The sequence below is a fragment of the Acanthisitta chloris genome, unplaced genomic scaffold, assembly GCF_000695815.1.
Source record: "Acanthisitta chloris isolate BGI_N310 unplaced genomic scaffold, ASM69581v1 scaffold13032, whole genome shotgun sequence".
NCBI lineage: Eukaryota > Metazoa > Chordata > Aves > Passeriformes > Acanthisittidae > Acanthisitta > Acanthisitta chloris.
This window is the reverse complement of record NW_008662235.1, coordinates 78,308-98,660: the sequence shown is the minus strand read 5'-3', so window position 1 is coordinate 98,660 and position 20,353 is coordinate 78,308. Positions and strand designations below refer to the sequence as shown.

The following is a 20,353-nucleotide window of genomic DNA, read 5'->3' as shown; positions in this document are numbered from 1 at the left end:
AGACAGTGCAGCTTCTTGTACTTCAGAATCGGAGGAGAAATCATGTTAGAAGACTTAAAGCTGGAAAAGCCATGCTCTCTGCAGGCTGTGATCAGGAGAATGAGATTATCCTTTGCAGGCAGTCTCATTACTCTGGGCCAAATTCAAGCTGTAAACTCTTTAAATTTGCAGATTTTATCTAGGAGGGAATACATATTCATGCGAATTGAGGGTTCAGCCCATCATGCTTTCTCATATGCATACAATCTGAGCGTGGGCTTCTAGGCTCTTGCTCTTGAATTAGAAATTCAAATATGGGTAATTTTAAATTGTTCTGACTTGTTCTTAGATTTAAAGAAATGAAAGTGGTTTTGCTTAGGCACTATATTGTGGTGTGGAAATAGGGAGTGAAATAACAAGATCTATAATAATCTTTTAGGTGACAGTAATGTAAAGAAGAGCATTTGCTGTGCTGTTAAAGGACTTTTTACTTGCCTTTCAGTCTCTTCAGGCAGAGATCAGAGACAGCAGCTTAGCTTCTCTATGAAAAATAAGCATTTTTCAGTACAGGATTTATTTATTTTACACTGGTACTATGTGTGTGGTATGTTCTGTTGTGCAGATCTGCAAACTGCATTCTAACTACATTTTTTGTAACTGTGTGTATTATTAATGCAAGAACTGTTTCTGCTTAAGCAGTGTGTATATTTTTGTGTCATAAATGTAGAGAACAGCATGACTTGCCTTTTGCCCATTTTCATCCTTTGAATTTTTTCTTAGGAAACAAAACAGAAATGCATAATAGCCTGGTATGCAAAGGGAAGTATACTAGCAAAGTGGAAGGAAAGACATTCAGAAACATGCCTTCCTTTAGTAGAAAGCCATTCTTCCCAGTATTGTGCTAGTCAGCCTTCCTCAGAACAAAGCCACTTCCAGAGCATGTAATTCCTGCATGTAAATAGTAACTTCTCAGAATATTCTTAAAAAGGCATTTTAAACATTATCTGTTATATCATAACATTTAATGTCCTCTGCAGTCATGTGGGAAGCCTGTGATAGAGTGAGGAATGTGTGAACCAGACCACTTTGTTCCTAGTCTTCCTTCTGTCTCCTATTGCATTGAATTGGCATTCTTTGTTTTGCTTGCACACCATTTCCAATTATGAACCTCATCATCTTAGCAGGTTCCAATTATGTTATTACAATTCAACATACTCAGTAGCTATTCTTCTTTAAGGTCAGTAAAATGAGATACTTAAAGGGCACTGGCTCACCTGAAGTGTTTGGATCTTAAAATTTTTCCCGTAGTCTATGGTTACATGCCAGATCAGCCTCAGTTCCTGGACATGCAGCCTTCCCACATCCTCCTGCAACTCTCTAGCTGAAGTGCATATTTTGCCAAAGTATTACTTCATTCATCATCCGGAAATTACATCATTCCTCAGCTCCTGCGTTCCCCTTCCAGTCTAGCATGTATGCAGTGAGACCCTAGGATATATCAAGTATACATTCCTTTTCTTTTCTTTGTTTCTCGTTATGGATCCCAATGTGTGTAAGTCCATTGGAAGTCATTTAAATGAAGGTCCTACATGGTCATCTGTGTGAATGAAGAAATTACCCATGATGCACAGATTGCTGTGGGTTCTGCGAGTATTAGAGACCTTTCTTTTCCTGTGTATTTAGTCAGTTTAATTTGCATTAATTGAATTCCTGTCTTATTCTAGTCCTTTCATCAGCTGGGTCAAGAACTTTGCTTTCTCTGTGGTGGAGTTAGCTGATCTTGAATTTGAGAAGTAAGTTCTAAATGGTCCTTGTAATGGATTGCTAAGACTGTGAGGACAAGCAGTCAAATTCTTGATTAGCTGTTCTGCCGGAGAAGAATAGCAATGAGTCAAAACTATGGATGTCTTCCCAGGCAAGAATTTAGTGTTATTCCAAGGAGCTCTTTCTAAAGCCATTTACCCTGGTAGTAATACATAAAGCAGCTTTTAAGCAGACAGAATACCCCTCTTAAAATGAAATATGATGCTCCAGAGTGGTTGTAAAAGAAAATACTATTTCTGGTTCAAGTCACATGTAACAGATCACGGCTGTTAAAGCTCTTTGTCGGTAGAATGAATCGGTATTGACTGCCTGGTTTCTCTTGCGGGTCATTAGCTTGTCAGTTAATTGGAAAGCTTGTGAGGGGCTTCTCTGTGATGGTGTTTTGTGGTAGAAGAAAACAATCTGGGAACAAACTTAGTTAAAAGCTGTTTGTAGTTGGTAACTATGGCTGATTTGTACATGCTTTTGATTGCTGTGTGCAAGTTGTATGATAGGCTAATCTCTAAAAGGGATAAGGGATTCCTATGGTATTGCTCTGAAGGCTAACAAGGATTCGAAACAAGATACTACTGTGAAATTCATACCATAAATAATACAAATACACTTGTAAGAGTCTGTGTGAATGCTGTAACTGTAACAAAAGGATTCTTTGGGTTCAAGTCTGTGGTTAATGCAGCTTATAACTAGCTTTGATCAAAACAGTTACTAATGATGTTTTTTATGGATATGGGTCAGATTACTATAAAATTCCTTTAAAACTATAGTTCTGCAAAATTCTCTTAAAACTGTAGTTCTGCTGTCGTTAAAATGGCAGCATGTGGTTCCTATTTTATTTTTTCAAGTGACTTGATAGATGTTCATAAAAAAGAAATCTGGGTATAAAGAGGGTATTTTTTCCCACTCAGCACCTGGTCCTGAAAGTCTGCATGGGCTTGTGCATCCTTGTTAGCAATTCAGACTTGACAACTGGGTCTTGGTTTGTAATGCTGTTTTGGATGCATTGTTTAAAAAGATGTTAAAAAATGATCTCTCTCCTTGTTAGCTGTATGAGTTCTGCAGAGCAGTGACACGCTGTATGAACCTGGGGGGGCCTTCTGTGTGGAGAGCAAACAGATAAGAGGAAGAGCACATGGAAGAGATTTGTTCAATAGAAGTGCCATCTGTATACTGTTGTTCTTCTGGCTATAACTGCACTTTACATTTTATTATGGCCTGAGTCTTTAGAGTTGGATTTTATAAGGCAGTTTCATCACAATTGGGCCAGTCACCCATTATTCATTCAATTACACATTGCAGCCTTGCTGCTCCCTGTTGACATATGTACACAAAGCCCAACTTTTTTTTTTTTTTTTTCATAACCTGACCAGCTCAGATGCCAATTGTAGGAGATGCTGAAAGTCACTGAGAGCTCCAGAAATTGAGAAAAAAGTGGCTAAATAGTTCATTCCCTCTGGCATGCCCAAAGGCAAGCAGGCAGCTGATAATGGCACCATTATTTGTCTAACACTTTGTGTTTTGCACATATATTGCTGTAGAAAAGGGAGAAATTTGAGACTGCAGTGTGGGAAATGTCATTAAACCACTCTTACATAGCTAACCAGCTGCATTTCTGTTTGCTGCCTTATACAGGGGTTGTCTTACACTGTCATGAGCCATTTCTGAGGGGACTGCCTCATCTGGAGCTTTAGATACCCCCTCATGTGCTAGGATGGTAATGAGGTGACTGGCCTTGCTTGGTTGTATGTTGGAAAGTTGAGTGCTCCATGAAGCAGGGTATTAGGGAAAGCCATACAAATAGCTATCTCATTAATGTGGTTAAATGATGAATTCTGCCTCTGAGGCTGGTTCACTCCTGTGTGTAGCTGAGCAAAGGGTCCAGTCAGCCTTTCTATAGGTGATCAGTAACTGTGTGCTCAAGTCCAACTTTGTGTGCTTTGGGATTCAGACATGCATAAATGACTCTTGAAATAGGGCTCAGTAAGTGCTGTGCTTGGAAAACAAGAAGGAGCAGGTTCTCAAAACAAAATGAAACATAGTGATGGGCTGCAGGAAATGCATGCATGTCAAAATGGGCACTCAGTCTTACTTAACATGCTTTCTGAGTAATAGTGACTTGTCTTCCACTTGTAAAATGAATGCAGTGCTGTCTTATCATGTGAGAATATCATTAAGTCAGTGATGTTTCTGAAATATTTGGATGTTTCAGTGCCAAACCCAGAAAGAACAGCTTAGAAATAAATTAATAGTTCTTATTCGGGAAGAATAGTAATGGTAGCTCATGAAAGAAGTACAGGTTTTATAATACAGGTAAAAAAAAAATTGAAATGCTGCTGATGGGGAGTGGTGACTGTCATGTACACAGAATTGAGGTATCTGAGGGAAGAAAATAGCATGTGAGAAAGTACTTGAACACTGCATAAAAGTGTATGCCTCCTAAGTAGGAAGGAGGGAAGCGTTAAAGTTAGAAAAATAATCTCTATCCTAACTCCTGATGTTTGGTTTGACTTGGATTTTTGAACCTTATGTTAAAAATGTAAATTGTGAGTATATTTGCAAGAACCAAAGGCACAGGTTTACATTAGGTTCATAATTATCAAAGTAGTAAACCTACTTGGTTTGAATATGTGGAAGAAGACACTGAATTTGTTCATGTCAGCATGGGTCAGGCCACTGTTGAATCAATTTGGTATGAATATTTTGTAGGTTTTTATGGATCTAAGGAACCTAAGTAGTGATATTTCACGTAGTTACCGTGAGAACAAGTGACCGTAGTTGAACTTTTCCTGGCAGAGGTGAAAACTGGATTATAAGAGGATAGTTAACTGCGAACTCTGTGTCAGAAACACCTTTGTGTTAGTTGCTTGGATGATAATCCAGCAAAGCACCAGTCCTGCCAGAATTTATAGGACATTATCATTGCACAAATAATCATAACTGTGTTTCAAATGGTAAGTAAAATCCAAGTATTCATTCATAAAGAACTGTAAAGGTTGTGTTGTTTAGTCACTAGCAACACTGAAACTGTACACAGTTTTTATCTAGGTATTGGCTCTTTTGTGTTATTATGAATCATCTTAAAGCCTGTGTGCTTCCATATGAAAATGTCTTGTGTAGCAGACTGTGTTGAGCAGAGGTCAACTTTGTTATTTTATTTTAATCCCTTCTAGCCTTCAGGAAAAAGAACAATTGTTCAGCATGTCCATTAAAGAAACTACTGCCAAAGTAAGTACATGTTTTTAGTTCTTCAGAATATTTACAGAAGCAGATCATAGCTTGCATCTTAATAAGTTGTCCATGTTTTAGAAAGTTGGTTTGGTGGTGTTCCTTCTAAATAGATTTTGCACAAATATTTTTAAACATACACTGAAAAGTCCTCCCCAGGTTTATATTTGAACAGGCCACAGAGATTATAGGAAACGGAGGGTTTTTTTTACTAGCGATCAGTCATCTTGCTGGGCTCTATTCAGGAACAGGTGCCTTGGCTTCATGAAATAGAAGCAAACTCTGGTCATAGCTGAATGTTTTCACTCTTAATACAGAGCCTTTTACTTTGCTACCTAACTGGTTTTGTTGATGTAAAGGAAAAGTATAAATTAAGTACCTCTTTTTTTCTGCCTTTTCACTAATAATCCAGCTAGCAATCTCATTCTCACACCTCTTTAAAAATATAAAGAAAAGTGATAATGCATATTTAGCATAACTTTTGTTTCTAACCAGAGGTGTTAATACTTTTCCTTTAATTTTATTATTTCTCATGGCCTCGTTTCAAGAATACTGAAGTTTTCTTTTTTTTTAGACTGTGAGCCACAGAGCACCTTTGCTCCACAAATGATTTAGAAAAAAAAAAAAAGAACCATTTACGGTAGCTAATTCATACAGATCTATATGAAACAGGGAGTGGAAAATATTTCTGGGTTTTGATCAATAATGGATTTATACTCTGAAATAAACTTATTTGTCATGTTCTTTCTCTAATAGCACTCACCAAAATCAGTAAAAGTTTTTTCCTTTATAATCTGTTCTTCCTGTTCATCTGGACCAACACTTTTACCATTCACTGTTAAAATGATTGTTCAAAGACTGTATCTTAATACCTCTCCTTCCTTTTCTTCTACTTTATTTTGAGCTCATCTCCTCTGTTCCTTGGTTATGCTCACATCTTGGGAAAATTGATATAGACCATTATAACATGATGCTTCCCCCTGTATTTTTTAAATGACTGTGCATATAGTGTCAAGAAGATTGTTGTAACTGACCTACAGCTCATCTGCTAAAATGAACAAGATGTACAGTACCATGAAGTGATATGTTGTTTCAAGCTATTTGTAAACTAAAACATCAATTCCAGAATTTGCCTTCTCCCCCTGTTGAGGTTCCATTTTGCAGCTGTGGTATCTAGAGGCTTTTTCAATGAAACCTGAGACATTGGGTAAGAGTAGAAAAGTCTGTGAGGTAGAATTCCACCGCTTGCATATTTCTTGAAATTTTCAATGGATAAAATATTGTTTAGATTCCATTCCTATGTGATGGCTTTTATCTATTGGAGAAGATAAATAAGAAGCATGTAATAAGACTCCTACAAATTAGTTTACTATTTGGTTTATTCAGATTATCTCATCCTATTATTTTAATCTCAAACTAAATAGAGCTGGTCTTTTAAACCTTTTTATTGTATGGGGAAAACACTCCTTTGTCAAAGGTCTTTCTCCTTTTGCTGCTGCCATTTCTATGGCCTTGTCTGCTTCATCTGTGTTGTTTGCAGCTGTGACTGTGAAAGCTAAGCTTCCCCTACTGATGAAGGGAACTATCTCCCTTATTCACCACCTTCCTTCAGAAATGAGTATCTGCTTTGACTAATGGCAAGACTGTGCTGTGTGGGAGACCAGGAGGACTGTTTGTTCCTTCAGGCAGTGTTAAGAGAATTTCCTTATCTTTTCCAAGGTGCTGTTGTAAAGAAATGTGAAGGTTACTCGAATTTTTTTATTTCTTTTTCTTGAGCTGATTGGAGGAAGAGTGAATTCCAGCACTTTAGTTGCTGTCCTTGTCCCTGTTTTTGCTGCTTCACATTAACATCATATGCTGGAAAGGTGGAAGAGGATGACAATGGGCAAATTTGCTTTTGGTATTTTGGTGCTTTTCATCTTGATTCCACATATCTTTGCTAACCAGCTTCCCACTGGTTTCAGATAGACTGCTTTTTTGAGCAGTGTTTGTGTGTCTGAACGCAGATTTGTAAGGTATGTTCCTAAACAGAAGCCTTTCTCTTTTTTTTTTTAAGTCTGCATTAAAATAACCTCACAAACCACTAAAGAGGATTTTGAAATAGATACATTAATACTTGGCTGTAAAGAACCTCCCTGAAACTGAAAGGGAGTTTTTTTTTTTTAGATTTGGAGCTCATTGATCTGTGGGCTGCAGCAGAGCTGGTCAGTGAGAATGGGGAAAGGGCATTGCTTGGGGCCACAGACATCTGCAGTGAGACTGGTTAGAGGAGGGTGATGTGCTCGCTGAGAGCAAAGGAGGACACTGGCTTTTTGAATGTTCACCATCTTTGTTAGCTAAGAAATAATCTTTCCTTAGTGGCTGAATAAGCTACTTTAATGAGTAGTGGTATCTGTTATTAAGATAAAATAATTAGAAAAAATGAAAAGAATTGGAGCTTGTAGAGTAGCCCTGATGTAACACAGAAGCAATGCTATTAGTTTCGGGGATATTACTTTGCCTTTTCCAGTCGCTCATTTAGTTTTGTTGAACTATGCCGTATGATAGGTCTGAAGATTAATGTTGTTCATTTATCTACAGAGTACATGTGACATAGATACAAGCAGAGGCTCGGCAATGCACTTATCTCATGTTCCAGAAGAATCATCTCTGAGTTAGAACTGCCTTTCAGCCTCTGGTCCCTTCATTTGGTCCATTAATAAAGAGCACGAGCAAGCTTTGTTCTGACAGTAGTGCTTACAAAGTGGACAGTGTTCACTAGAAACTGATTAAACCTCCCAGCTTATTTTGCATAATTGCCAAACAGCTGTCTGGTGATAATGACTTTAAGTTACTACCAGCATGGGATATATTCATGCAGTTTTCCTGGAGCGGAAAGATTCCCCATCTAATTGCAATTCACTGAGCCATTCAATGCCCCTAAAGAGAGAGCACTGCTTAGAAAGAAGTCATTAAAAACTTTCAGATTTATTTTGGAGATGGGAGACAGAAATGGCCTTTGGGTTCTTTGGGTGCATTTATTCACCTCTGGCAGGTTTGGGGGTTTTAACAACATTTTAGCTGAATTAGTTGGTGAGTCACTTAGAAGGGAGTACTGAAACAAAGCAAGATATCTGGGAACTGAAAAATTACAGTAGGTGCAGAAGTGATGAGGTATGTGTTTTTAAATTAATAGGATGACTCTGAAGTCTTTAGATAGTAACAGCTACTGCTTGGAGGATAGTTCTGTTGACTCAAAAAAAATATGACCCATTTATGGATAACAGATAATCTCAGCTAAAGCAAGAGAGTATTATTAATTTAAAATGATTTACAGTTAGTGTCATGTCTGAATTATTATACTTTAATTGTACAAACAGATAATTCACTAGAACTCATAAGGCTTTTGCTCTTAAAAAGTGAAGTGATAGCTGTGCTGTTGTTAATCAGCATGGCACTGGTATTTGAGGAGGAGGAAAAAGTGAAGGAAAGCAAGGAAACTTCTCCCTGGAGATGTCATTTCACATCACATCTTTTCAGAACTGGCCTGTGCCTATCCTGTCTATTGGTTTACCCTTGGTTCCAATGAATGCAATGTTTTCTTAAGTGTCAGCTACAATTTTAAGCAAGTGTTTGACATCTGCCTTCAGAACAAGGGATTTGCCTTAGTTCAATGAAGGATTTTTGTTTGTTCATTTTTGTTTCCTTCCCAAATGATGGAATATGGAGTAAGCTCCAATATTTTTGAATATGGGGGAGTTGTGTGAATTGTGTTATGCTGCATATGATTCTTTTGAGGCGGCAATGTATGCTGAAATGTAAAGTACCGAAATAGCTGAACTTCCTTTACACTTTTTTCCCCTCCTGTCTCTCTCTATGTTTTTAATACCAGTCCTGATTGGTTGCTGAAGAACTTCCAGTTAAAAAGACAGAAAAAAGAAAGTCAGAAACCTGAACCCCAGTTTCCTGATTGTGAAGCAAAATACAGTATTGAGCTGGTATAGCCTTATTTATTGCTGGTGCAAAAATAGGGCTGCTTTTCCTTTATTTTTTCAGTTAAGATGGGGAGCAGAGTATATTGTGCATAAAAATTGCTGTACACTGTGTGTTATGGCATTTTAATCTCCAAACATTAGAGTTTTTATGCTCCTTTCCAACCATCACTGTTAATACTGAAATTGTACAGAATTTCGAAGATGGCCTTTCTTCTGTGTGCAGTCTCAGTATCTAGTAGTGAAACACATCCTCTCTCATGCAGTTAGCTAATGCTAATACCATTCCCTCTTTTTATAATAGAATGTGCAGCAAAGCCTGAAAATTTTGATTCATGTTGGGTATTTCTGTAAAGACATCACTTTTTATTAAGCTTTTTTACCTCGCTGCAGGATGTTATGTCGTGTCTGTAAACCAAAAGCATTTGAAGCTCCATTTCAACTGCCTTATACTTTTACATGAATGAATTATATATCATGGCTGTCTGCCTCGATTTAGGTGTGCACGAGTCAGAAACTCTGCAGTACTTTGAGGAGGAAAGTGAGTGATATTGAGACTCAACTACCAGCTCTACTTGAAGCCAAAGTGCTGGCTGTTTCAGGTAAGTCTTCAGTTATGACAAGGAGTAACATTGGTAAGGAATGTGTTAGAGCAGTTATTGATCTTTTCATAACAGACTTTTTAGGAAAAGCTGTTGATGCGCTTGTGTAGATACCTGGCAAGTCCAGCAGAATGGGGCTGTGTCATGCATTGTCTAAGGTACTTCAGACCCCTCTCCGTGGTGTGGAATTACTGGCAAAGCAGATGCTATGTGACAGGCAGTAAACATGCAAAAACCATTGTATTTTTCCATAAGTGAAATTGATGTATAATTATCAATAGCTGTTCCCCGACCTTACAACTTACATGCTTAGAGCTCTCTAGCTGAGTTATAAATATATAACTAAGGTATCATAATTACAAGGGTGGCTTTAAATGGCACTGTAAAACGGAATACAATAATTGGCAGCTTCTGTTGTTCAGATCATTAAGCAACTAATGTTGGCAGCAAAAGAGCAATTTTGTCCTTGGAGCACTCATGCATGTTATTTACAACCAGTAAAACACTGAAATGTGATTACAGAGTCTGATATATAACAGCTCAACATGCAGCTTACTTGAGATTACTGCACTGCTCACCGAGGGAAAAAGCAAAGCACAGTTCTGTCTCTGAAGCTGGCAGTAGTGGGATTTCTAATTCAGCAAATGGTTTCAAATGTTTAAGGTGGTGTCTCTCTGCTAGACACTTGCCTTAGGGAGGAAGCTGAGTAGAAAGGAATGTGGACTGGAGCTCAAGGAGTTTGTGTGTTGCACCAAGTAAAGAAAGGCTAAAGGGATTTTATACATGCCAAGGTGACATGCTGTAACTCTCCATGAGTGATTTATCAGTTATATACAATAATCTATCTGGCACACAAATTATTTTAAAATGAAATCCTGTGCAGTGTCAGATGGCTTGTTTGCCAGAAGTGGATAATGTCCAACTTGAACCAAGTCCTAAAGGAAATTAAGGCCCAGATCTTGTGTTGGTGCTTGGCATGCTCAATTTCATTAATTCTTGTAACGCCTTTTCAAAATGGAAATTGTCTTTATTACTCTGTCCACTTGTACATGGTAAGCTGAGCAATCATCCGTCTCTACCCATGGGCTATTTGAATGTAGGTAATTTTCTCACTTTCAGAAACAGGGTCAAAGTTTTCTGCAGCCATTTTATGGTTTCCTTAAGAACAAAATAGCCCATAAACTGGACATGCAGCTGCTTCATGCTGCCAGTAGGAAGCATTTGGCCGGAAAGGCTGTGTATAAGTCTGACACTGAGAAAGAATGACATCTTGAGGATTATATCATAACAGTATTTTAATCTTGTTAGCTCTTAAAAGAAGTTGCTTGTTTCAGGTGTAAATTCCAAAGACAGTTTCATGTTGCTGTTTCTATAAATTGTTTTCACAATACTTTGACTGTGACTGCCTGTCTGTGCTTTTGAAGAAGTATCGGTGCAATTTCTTTGTACGGATAAGAAGCTTTGTTTCTTTATTTTTTACTCTTGCTTTGAAAGTCTCTTACTTCGGGGAATTTTATTGACTGTGAATGGTACAATCCTAACTTGTTACTAAGGTAAAATTCTAGATGGAACTGGTTGAAAATCAAGGATGAAAGGTAATTTGGTGGTAGTGGATATTGTCATTTCTTTACTTCCTTGTAAAGTGCAGATATATTTAGTTGATGTGATGGCACTTGTTTGTGTTAAATGCAGAGTTTTATGCAGAGGATACAGGGGAGATATAAGAATAAAAAAATTGTCTCTCTGATCACCTGAAAGAGAAAAAAATATCTTAAAAAACCCAGAAATAGTTCAGTCTTAGACTATGAAGTGAATAAAATCAGAAAAGCCAGGATGCAGAGTGAATTGCAGCTAGCAGAGAAGCAAGTCAGGAAGAAAAGATTTGGTAAGTGCAGAAGAGGAAAGAGGTAGGAAGACATAAAATAGGAGGTGGTTTTGGTTTTTAGTTTGGTGGTTTGTTTTTTTTTTATTTGCTTAACAAGGCAAAAACAGTGAGCAGTGAATAATACAGAAAAGGCTGAATTACTCAGGTTTTGTGTATTCCTGTATTAGGTGTAACTGAATGACACCTCTTAAATAAGGCATAGTTAAGAAGTAGGTCTTAACATTCTAAATACTGGTTAAGATTTAAGCAAGATACTATATGTATACTTGCCCTAATCTGTCAGGCAGCTAACAATTAACAGCCTGGATATCTTAAATCATTAGAAGGTAGAAGAATTTTCAGTCTGGGAGCATCAGGCAGGGAAAAATATCTGTTACTTCTACTTTTTTACTGCAGCAGATAGATAATTCGTTCAAGCAGTTTCCTCAAGAACAGTACTAATGGATACTAAGAACAATTGGTTTTCTCTAAACAAATGTCACATCATTTTCATTTAACACACCATTTTTCTTGAGGAAGCAGTAAGAGTTAAGTGACTTTGGAACAGTGTCAAAGCAAAAAGGTAACTATCTCAAAAGTTAAGTTAGATGAGCTTAAGAATATAGTCATTAAGTGATAGATTAGTTTTCAGAGCTTATGTGTGGTGACATAATGATGTGATGATTTGGAAAACATGATATATACCTCAGCCTTTAAAGGCTACCTTGATAGCTTCAGACAAGATTTATCTTCTACATGAGATGTACTTTCTATTTCAAGTACATTGATTTACAGTATTGATGTATTTGCACCAGAAAATGCAAGATTATTATTGGTCTTATTTTGAGAGGAAAATACCACAATAAATGCATTGTAAGCATAACAATTCTGTTAGTCCTGTCAATAAAATACCTTGGATTTTAAGGCTGCATAATAAATGATACTGTGAAAACGTAAGGGACAATGCCATGTATGTAAATCTCTCCTCCCTATTATTTTCTCATTGGAAAAAGTGTAAAATTAAATTTGAAAAAGAAAGAAAGAAGATTTGTGATTGTTTGGATTATTGAAGGCCATAGAATAAATACAGTAGATTAATTAAATCCCAGTGAGATTTCATATGGGAAAAAGAAAAGAAGCCCATCCTTACATCTTACATGTTCAAGAGGTATTTCTATCAACAGTTACAATTCAGATTCTTTATATCAACAGCTCACTTCTGTTTGGATTCGCTTGTTGTGACAAATAACATGTAGTTAATAGTCCCAAGATGCTAGTCCAACATTTTTCTCCAAATTACTAGAATCTTATATTGTTCATGGGTTTTTAAGCTAGTAGCTTTAGCTAATTATAGCTAGCAAGAACTCCTGATTGCATGAGATGTTACTGTTGATGCAAACATTTGTAAATACTTATCAATGAAATCTTCTCGTTTAGCATCTAGTAGGGTTTTTTTTATTACCACAAACCACCTTAATGTCAGTGCTTAGAAACCTGTACGTGATTGTTATAACAGTTGCTTCTTAAAGTAGCTCTTAACATGCTCATAAAAAATGTGCCACTACATAGGGGAAGAACATGGCAGTATGTTATCTTGGCTCTTTCTTTTAGCATTGTGTGACTATCACAAAATTTTTTGGAGGGAATAAATGGCAATAATTGGAATCTGGCAAGAATGTTCAAATAGGATGATGTGTAAACAAGTGTGAACATAACTGCAGAAATATATTAAAACTTTCATACTTCCGGCTGTTTTACACAAGAGCAAATCATATATGAGAAATTGTATGTTTTGCATTTTTCCTTAGAAAATAATTTGAGAATAGGAAGGGGGATGCAAATTAAAACATACTTTTAGTCTGTTTTGTTTCCTGTATTTGAATACAAGAAGTTGTTTGATACATTTTACAATGTCTTCATAGGCTCCGTGGGTTTTTATTCTCTTGAGAATGCCTAATAACATGGGACAAGGTAGCCAGAAAGTGGCTTAGTGGAGAGCTAAGCAGGCATGAATGAAATACTGAATTCATTATGTAGTTATCTATGAGGTGTATGTCACTACCTTTCCTTATGTCTTTGCAAATACAAATTAGGTCCAAACACAGAAGTTAGTGAGGTGACTTGTAAGTAGTTAAAAAAAACCCAAAACAAACCCAAATAATTTTTAGTCTGAAAACTCTATACAAGTAAGATCATATGTCATCATCTTATAATTAGCATTACCTCTATTTCATTAAATACTAGCAAGTGGGAGCTGCTTGGAAATGCTGTTGTGGGATAATTTTCAGCAGTACAACAATAAGGCTTTTTTCCCTTATGTCGGTGTAGAAGTATAGTTTATATGTATCATGACATAACTACTGGATAGTATTTTTCACAAAGCTTTATGTTAGGACTGCTGCCTCTTTGGCTGCTCTTTGATGCTCATTTAAGGCAAGTTCTGCATGGCTCGGAAAGCAACTGTAACAAAAAATCCCCCAAAACCCAGCTTTCCAGCTTTGGTGCCAAGTATTCCTGTTGGGAATTAGTATGTTAGAGAGTGGACAGAGCCATCAGGCTGGAAGATGCCAGTGCAGGTTGAAGGACATTTTCAGCCAGCCAGCCAGCTCTTAATTTGTCTTTCATTGGAAGGCAATGGTGCTCCGGTTTCTTCTGTCTTTCCTGTTTCTGAGAACTGTTGTTTGGTAATGGTTGGAGAACTTGCCTCTTTATGCCTTCTCATGAAGTCTCAGTTTTTTGATGAATTGGAGTCCAACAGAGGTCTGCATCTTGTCAGATGACATAGCTGATTCCACACTTTCAGATTTCTGCTTCCAACGGCAGTCTGGGTTGATGGATCAGAGAAATATTGAGATTAATTCTACTTCATGACTACAATGTCTGGCTCCAGCATGCAATGCTGTGTATTGGTGTGTCTTCCCACAACAGTCACTTTGTGCTCCATGAAGTGAAATTTGCCACTGCAGATTGGTGCAAATGATGTGCTTTTTGGCAAGCCTATTAACTCATTTGAAAAACAGTGCTAGTGAGTCCCCCAAACCAACTCTCTAATGGTCACTCAGACTTCAGACAGCTATGTGTTGTGGTTTAACCCCAGCTGGCAATTAAGTACCACACAGACGCTTGCCTTGCTCTTGGTGGGGAGGAAAATTGGAAAGAGAGAATAAAACTCAAGACAGTCAAGAGACGAATAATACAATTTCTCACCACCTGCTGGCTGACACTCAGCCCATCCCTGAGCAGTGATTGGCCCCTTCCAGCCAACTTCCCCAGTTATATACTGGGTATGATGTTCTGTGGTATGGACCATCCCTTTGTCCAGTCAGGTGAGCTGTTCTGGCCATGCTCTCTCCCAACTTCTGAGGTACCTGCTGGCTGGCAGAGCACGGGACACTGAGAACCCCTTCATTTAGGGTGAGCACTACTGTGCAACAACTACAACAGTGGTGTGTTATTCCCAGCCTAAAGCCAAAACACAGCACTTAACCAACCACTAAGAAGAAAATTAACTGTATCCCAGCCAAAAGCAGGACACTATGCTGTTTCTCTTTTTAATCTCATTTCCAAATGAGACCACTGGATGTTACTGGTTTTCAGTGAACTTCAAGGATAATTTGTTGTAGCTGAAGTTCCAGCATGATATGTGACCAGACAGCAGAAAATCTTTGCTTCTGTTGGAGAAGTCAGTCATGTAACAACTTATTCTTTTTCCCTCCTGTTACCTAAGCAGCTACCCCTGGAGCGGGAGAGAAGGTTGAGTTATCTCTTTGGCAGTTCCTTTTCTGTGGCTTTGTGCTTGAAGCAGGTATGTTAGATGGGGACAGCTGTGAAGGGAAGGTACTGTCAGCCCAGCAAAAGGCTGTGCTGTGGTCTGGAGGGGATGTGAGAAAACACTTTTGGAAGGGGACAGTGATATTCTTCTTTCCACTGACTGTCCAGGAAGACAAGGTGACAAACCTCTGGACACTTTTGGGGTCTAAACCTGGGTGTCATGCACATTTATCTCCTTGATCTTTCTCTGGTTTTCTTTCCTGGTCTGGTAGGTACAAAGGGTGCTGATGATTTCATGCAGTCCCCAGGGCCATGGGGATCAGGTCTGGGCTGTTTCACTACATTCAGCTTGTCCCTTCCTCTCCACTGGGTAGTGGTAGCGAGGGGGAGTCAAAGGCGGGAGAAGAGGGTAGATGTAAAAGAACCAGAGATTGAAATGCAGATGGTGATAGTGACTGGGAGTTATGAGGGAGGGGGAAGTGATTATGTAGGGAAGCCTGTGTGCATGTCTGTGCTGTTGTGTGACCCTTGCACCTTGGAGTCCGTTTCATTTGTGTATCCTTTACCACACGGAAAGAGAATTATACATGACTTGCAATCACTATTTATTGGCTAATGCACATAGTAAGTTACTGGCACTAATGCGCTCCTGGGCTTTACTTGTCACCCCCAGTGTAGGCACTTGAGACCCATCTGGTGGTCCATCACCAACAGCTATTACTCCTTGGCACACGCTGTGTCTCAGTATTGCTGAATTGCCATCTTCCAAAGCTCTGCCTTTTTCCATTTACCATGTTCAATTGAACCTTTGAGTTATTACTGATTTGAAATGTGGTTGGTGTTTTTTGGACCCCTCCTTTTTTTTTTTTCTTTTTTTTCCCCCCTTATTTTCTTTTTTTGATTCTTGGGTTGCTCTGTGGCAACTGATTCAGTCTGGGTACAAGAGGCTCTCTGTGGCCAAGAATTGCTCCTCCAAATATATGTCTGTGGGGTCTCTCGCCTGCTTCTAGATGGCAATTACCTTTCAGGATCACATCAATCATTCAGTTGTGTTATGCTTCATAAAAGTGTTGGCATGTGTTATTGCTTAAAAACAATAATTGCAATTCAAATATGCTGGAATGCTGTAAAATGTTACAGGAGATGGTAGACTGTCCCTCATTTGCTGTTTATTTTTTCAGACGTGCAAGTAAACTGGCAGTGCTTCTAGAATCTTACATTTGTGTCATGTATTTAACTTTTTCTCTTTTCTTTGTGGGTAGGTGGATGATATTTATTTTCTTCAATTTCTTTTCTGGTGTTGGAATCTCTTTGTATTCTCATTAATCCACAGGGTAGAGGATTTTTCAGCCTTGAATTCCAGTGCCCTTGATAAATACTATGGTGGCAAATGCCCTAAGCTAAAACATAAATTTTCACTTTCTTATGAATTATTAAATGTAGTGGTGTTTAGTCTATGAAGAATTAAGTTCTAGATAATGGTAAAGAATGACCAGTCTATTCTTTCTTATATTCAAGACACTATCCAATATGCATGCTCTATTAGTAATGCAAAAATTGGTCCTTTGTTTGTACTACAATGAAATAGTTTCAGTAGGGATGGGACTTACCTCTCTGCTTTAAATATAAATAATGGTGACTGAATGTATGTAATTTCTACCATAAATATGAGAGTGAATAAAAAATTTATGAGCTGTTAACTTTGTCTTGCATTTTGGAGGAGGAAATATTTAATAAAGTTCAATTAATAACACATTTGTTGTTATTATACAAAACGGGATAGATTTCAAGCCATATTTTTAGTCAATTTGTTGCTGACAAATGTTATCAGAATAATAATATGTTATTTCAAGGCTACTAAATGGGCAACAATCTGCCCAGAATAGTAAAATCTGCAATGAGCTGTTACAATGGGCATGAGTTTGTGGCATGTAACTATGTATAGAGAAAATATATTTGATGTGGAGAGTACTATTTAGCTGTACCCATACAAATAAAGTTTTGGGAAGAGTGGAAAGAAGGTAAATACACCAATATTTACAGTAAGTAAAAGCAACTGCGTAGATACTTTCTACCTGGGGATTTTTTTTATTACTATTTTTTCCAATGTGTGTTGTTTTGCTTGGTCTGCCTGGTATTTTTGGCATTCACATGAAGCTGCTGGAGCTTACCTGATGTCATTATCTGTAAAGAGCAGGTTATGAAGGATGCATGTGAGGAGAAAAGCCCCAGAGGGCAAGATTAAGGAGGAAGTTTGAACTGGGTTTTTGTTGCTGTCTTTTGAGATAATGGTAATGTTCAGTCCCTCGAAGTGAAGTGTACATACTCAACTCCTTATGACAGTGTACGGCAAGCATGTTATTTTACCTGTTCAGAGCATTGGATACTTCAAATTAGCTGGAAAGTGAAAATATGACTTCAGTTTTGTGCTTGTAGAGGTATAATCAATTTGGCTGAGTTCATGTGAATGAGTTCAGATTTTATTGTAATCCCAACTTTATTTCATATGGTTATTCCTTCCCCCTACCCTTCATTTCATCCAAGCACTGTTGGTTTCACACACTTATTCCAGTTGAAATGGAAATGTTCAAGGGCAGGCTGGATGGGGTCCTGAGTAATCTGGTTTAGTGGGTGTTATCCCTGCCTGTGGCAGTGAATTGGAACTAGGTAATCTTTAAAGTCCCTTCCAACCCAACTATTCTGTGATTCTATGAAATGGAATAGATTTAAAATTCTGATAGAGCAACAAACTTTCTAGCCTGGGCATTTATAAACAGTTTTCTGAATTTGTCTGTTTCCCCATTTGCTGCACCAGTTTTCACCCAGTATGTTTTTATGAACATGTATGCAGTGGCTAAAATTGCACATATCCAGTAAGTATCGCTGTGAGACAGGAGGAAAGATGGGAAAAATGGCATTTTGCTCTTCAGTCCGCTTCACAGAATCCCTGTCTCATTTCTTGGTTTAGATTAGAATCTCATCCTTAGTCTTAAACTATTATTTCCTTAGCTTTATTGTGTCTACAGATGTTCTGAGCAAGAGGACCTTTAGTGATTTTTGAGCTTCCTGGGAAGCATTACGACTAACTTATCTAATGTGACCCAACCAGAATTCTCACTGCTATGGCTGTATAAAACATAGCTCTGAGTGGTTGAGAAAGTAGCAGCTATTGTGTTCACTTAGGCAAAAATAATTATTTTTATCCTAAAAAAGAGGAATGTTAACATTTTCAGGATATTAGCAGAATAAAAGAACTTGACATATGTCTTCAGAATGTTTCTATAGCATCCACTATGACTTTGTCTCAACAAACAAAAAAACCCAGGAGGTCATGTTTTTTAATGCTGGTAGCTATGGATTATATATTAGTTTTTAAATCAACCTTCTTATGACATTTAGAAACCAGTAACTTTAGTTACTGTGATTGAGGTCAGAGTTCACTGATGGCACTTGTGGTGTATGAGTTTTATATGCTCTTCTGAATTTTCACTGCAGACTTCCAGATATTTCTGCTGTCATGGGGAGCTGCATCAGGTAGGGTGGGTTTTTTTACATTTGGGCAGGTGCCATTTTCTTATAGCTTCAGTTTTGATATAAACTTCTCCTCTGGGATTTAAGATCCATTCAGTATGTATAAAACTTTCATATGCAATATCATATCTTTTTCCTTGCTGTCTACTGAAATGTAAAAGCAGGCTCCAAATTCTAATGAAGATTTTCTTGCCTTCATGTTTTATTAAGGCTCCTGTGTTTTGATGCTTGGGATGAGTTCAGGTGCATAAAGGTGAACTGTTTAATTCTTGTTGCCTTAGAAGCATCTGAGTATCTGCCCTTTTTCGAGTGATTTTTGTCTTGCTTATCTTGCTGCTTTGTTTTGCCCATTTGGAAATGTGACAGATAAAGATAATATTTGTGCTGTTGTTTCCCAGTAAATGCACTGGTAAGCCATAAGATCTTACTATTGGTAAAGCATACTCATAATTATTTAATTGTATAATTCTGTGTAAGACAGAACTGGCAAACAGGGGTTTAGCTGGGAATTGGAAGCCAGGGGCTTTTGAACTCAAAATCCCCAAGAAAACATCTGCTTTAAGTCCAGAAGAGGTTGACTGAAACTACCATAGCCTTTGGATAAAAAACCCCAACCAACCAAACAACCAAAAAAACAAACACAAAGCAGGACTACCACACTTGGCATTGTTCAGTCTTTAAACCTTACTTATTTGATACAGTATTTCCCAAAATTTTAGAATGTGCAGCCTCTGTTTGGCACACCTGTCCTTATATGACCACTTGAGTTTGCAACAGCATCTTTCCTCCAGGAGAGTGGTTGTAGTTATTTGCCAAAGGTGCTCCCATTCACTCTTGCACTCTGGAGTAATGGAGCCTCTCTTGACAGCAGCTAGTAGTGGTTTGCCATCTTCTGACCAGTGTAAATACTTGCATCCCATTCTTATTCCCTTGTCTTGAAGAAACTGAACAGCAGCCCCAAACCATTCCTGTTTAAGACTTTGACCAATGCTTTTGAGACACCAGGTCAAAAGAACAGAATGCCACAATTTAGGATATTCTGATGTGGATTTGATGGTTTAGATTATTTCTTCAATATTTGAAAATATACTTTTAAATATGCCTAAGCAGAAGTTTATTATATTTCTGAAACAAAAACTGAAGAAACCCTTATATCTGAATAATTCTACTGGTATTATAAAGCCATTTCATAAGTCTAAAGGCATTGCACATACTTCAGAAGCTGATGAGATATCTTATATGTGTGACTGGATGTGTTTTATGTTAATATTTGCTTCAAGGCTGTCTTCTAAGTGCCTTGACTTGCTAGATGCCTTTACTTATTAGATCATAGCACAAGCTTTTTGCTAAGTTATGATGATGCCAAAGTTGAACTCTTGGGCTCTAGAGATCTTCTGTCTTTTATTGGGCAATTCTACATGGAAAAATTTTTTGTCATGTGTTCTTAAAAGTGTGGTGGGTGTTTTTGTTTGTTTTTCTTGTGCGTGGTTTTTTTTTTCCCCCCCAGCCAAGTATCTCAGTCATTGAAAAGAGTTGGGTACAGCTATATAAATGTAGCATTGTAATAGTTACTCTACAGCTATTTAAAA

The 20,353-nt window shown here is 37.7% G+C and overlaps 1 protein-coding gene across 1 annotated transcript in view; it reads left to right on the top strand.

Annotated features, from left to right (window-relative positions):
* Positions 1 to 20,353, top strand: part of LOC103798275 (disrupted in schizophrenia 1 protein-like) — a gene marked incomplete at both ends in the record, with an annotated part of 112,802 nt that overhangs the window by 19,238 nt on the left and 73,211 nt on the right. The window contains 2 exons of the mRNA XM_009070528.1: positions 4,971 to 5,025; positions 9,496 to 9,602. Of these exons, the coding sequence (XP_009068776.1) occupies positions 4,971 to 5,025; positions 9,496 to 9,602 (162 nt within the window). The remainder of the gene's footprint in view (positions 1 to 4,970; positions 5,026 to 9,495; positions 9,603 to 20,353) is intronic.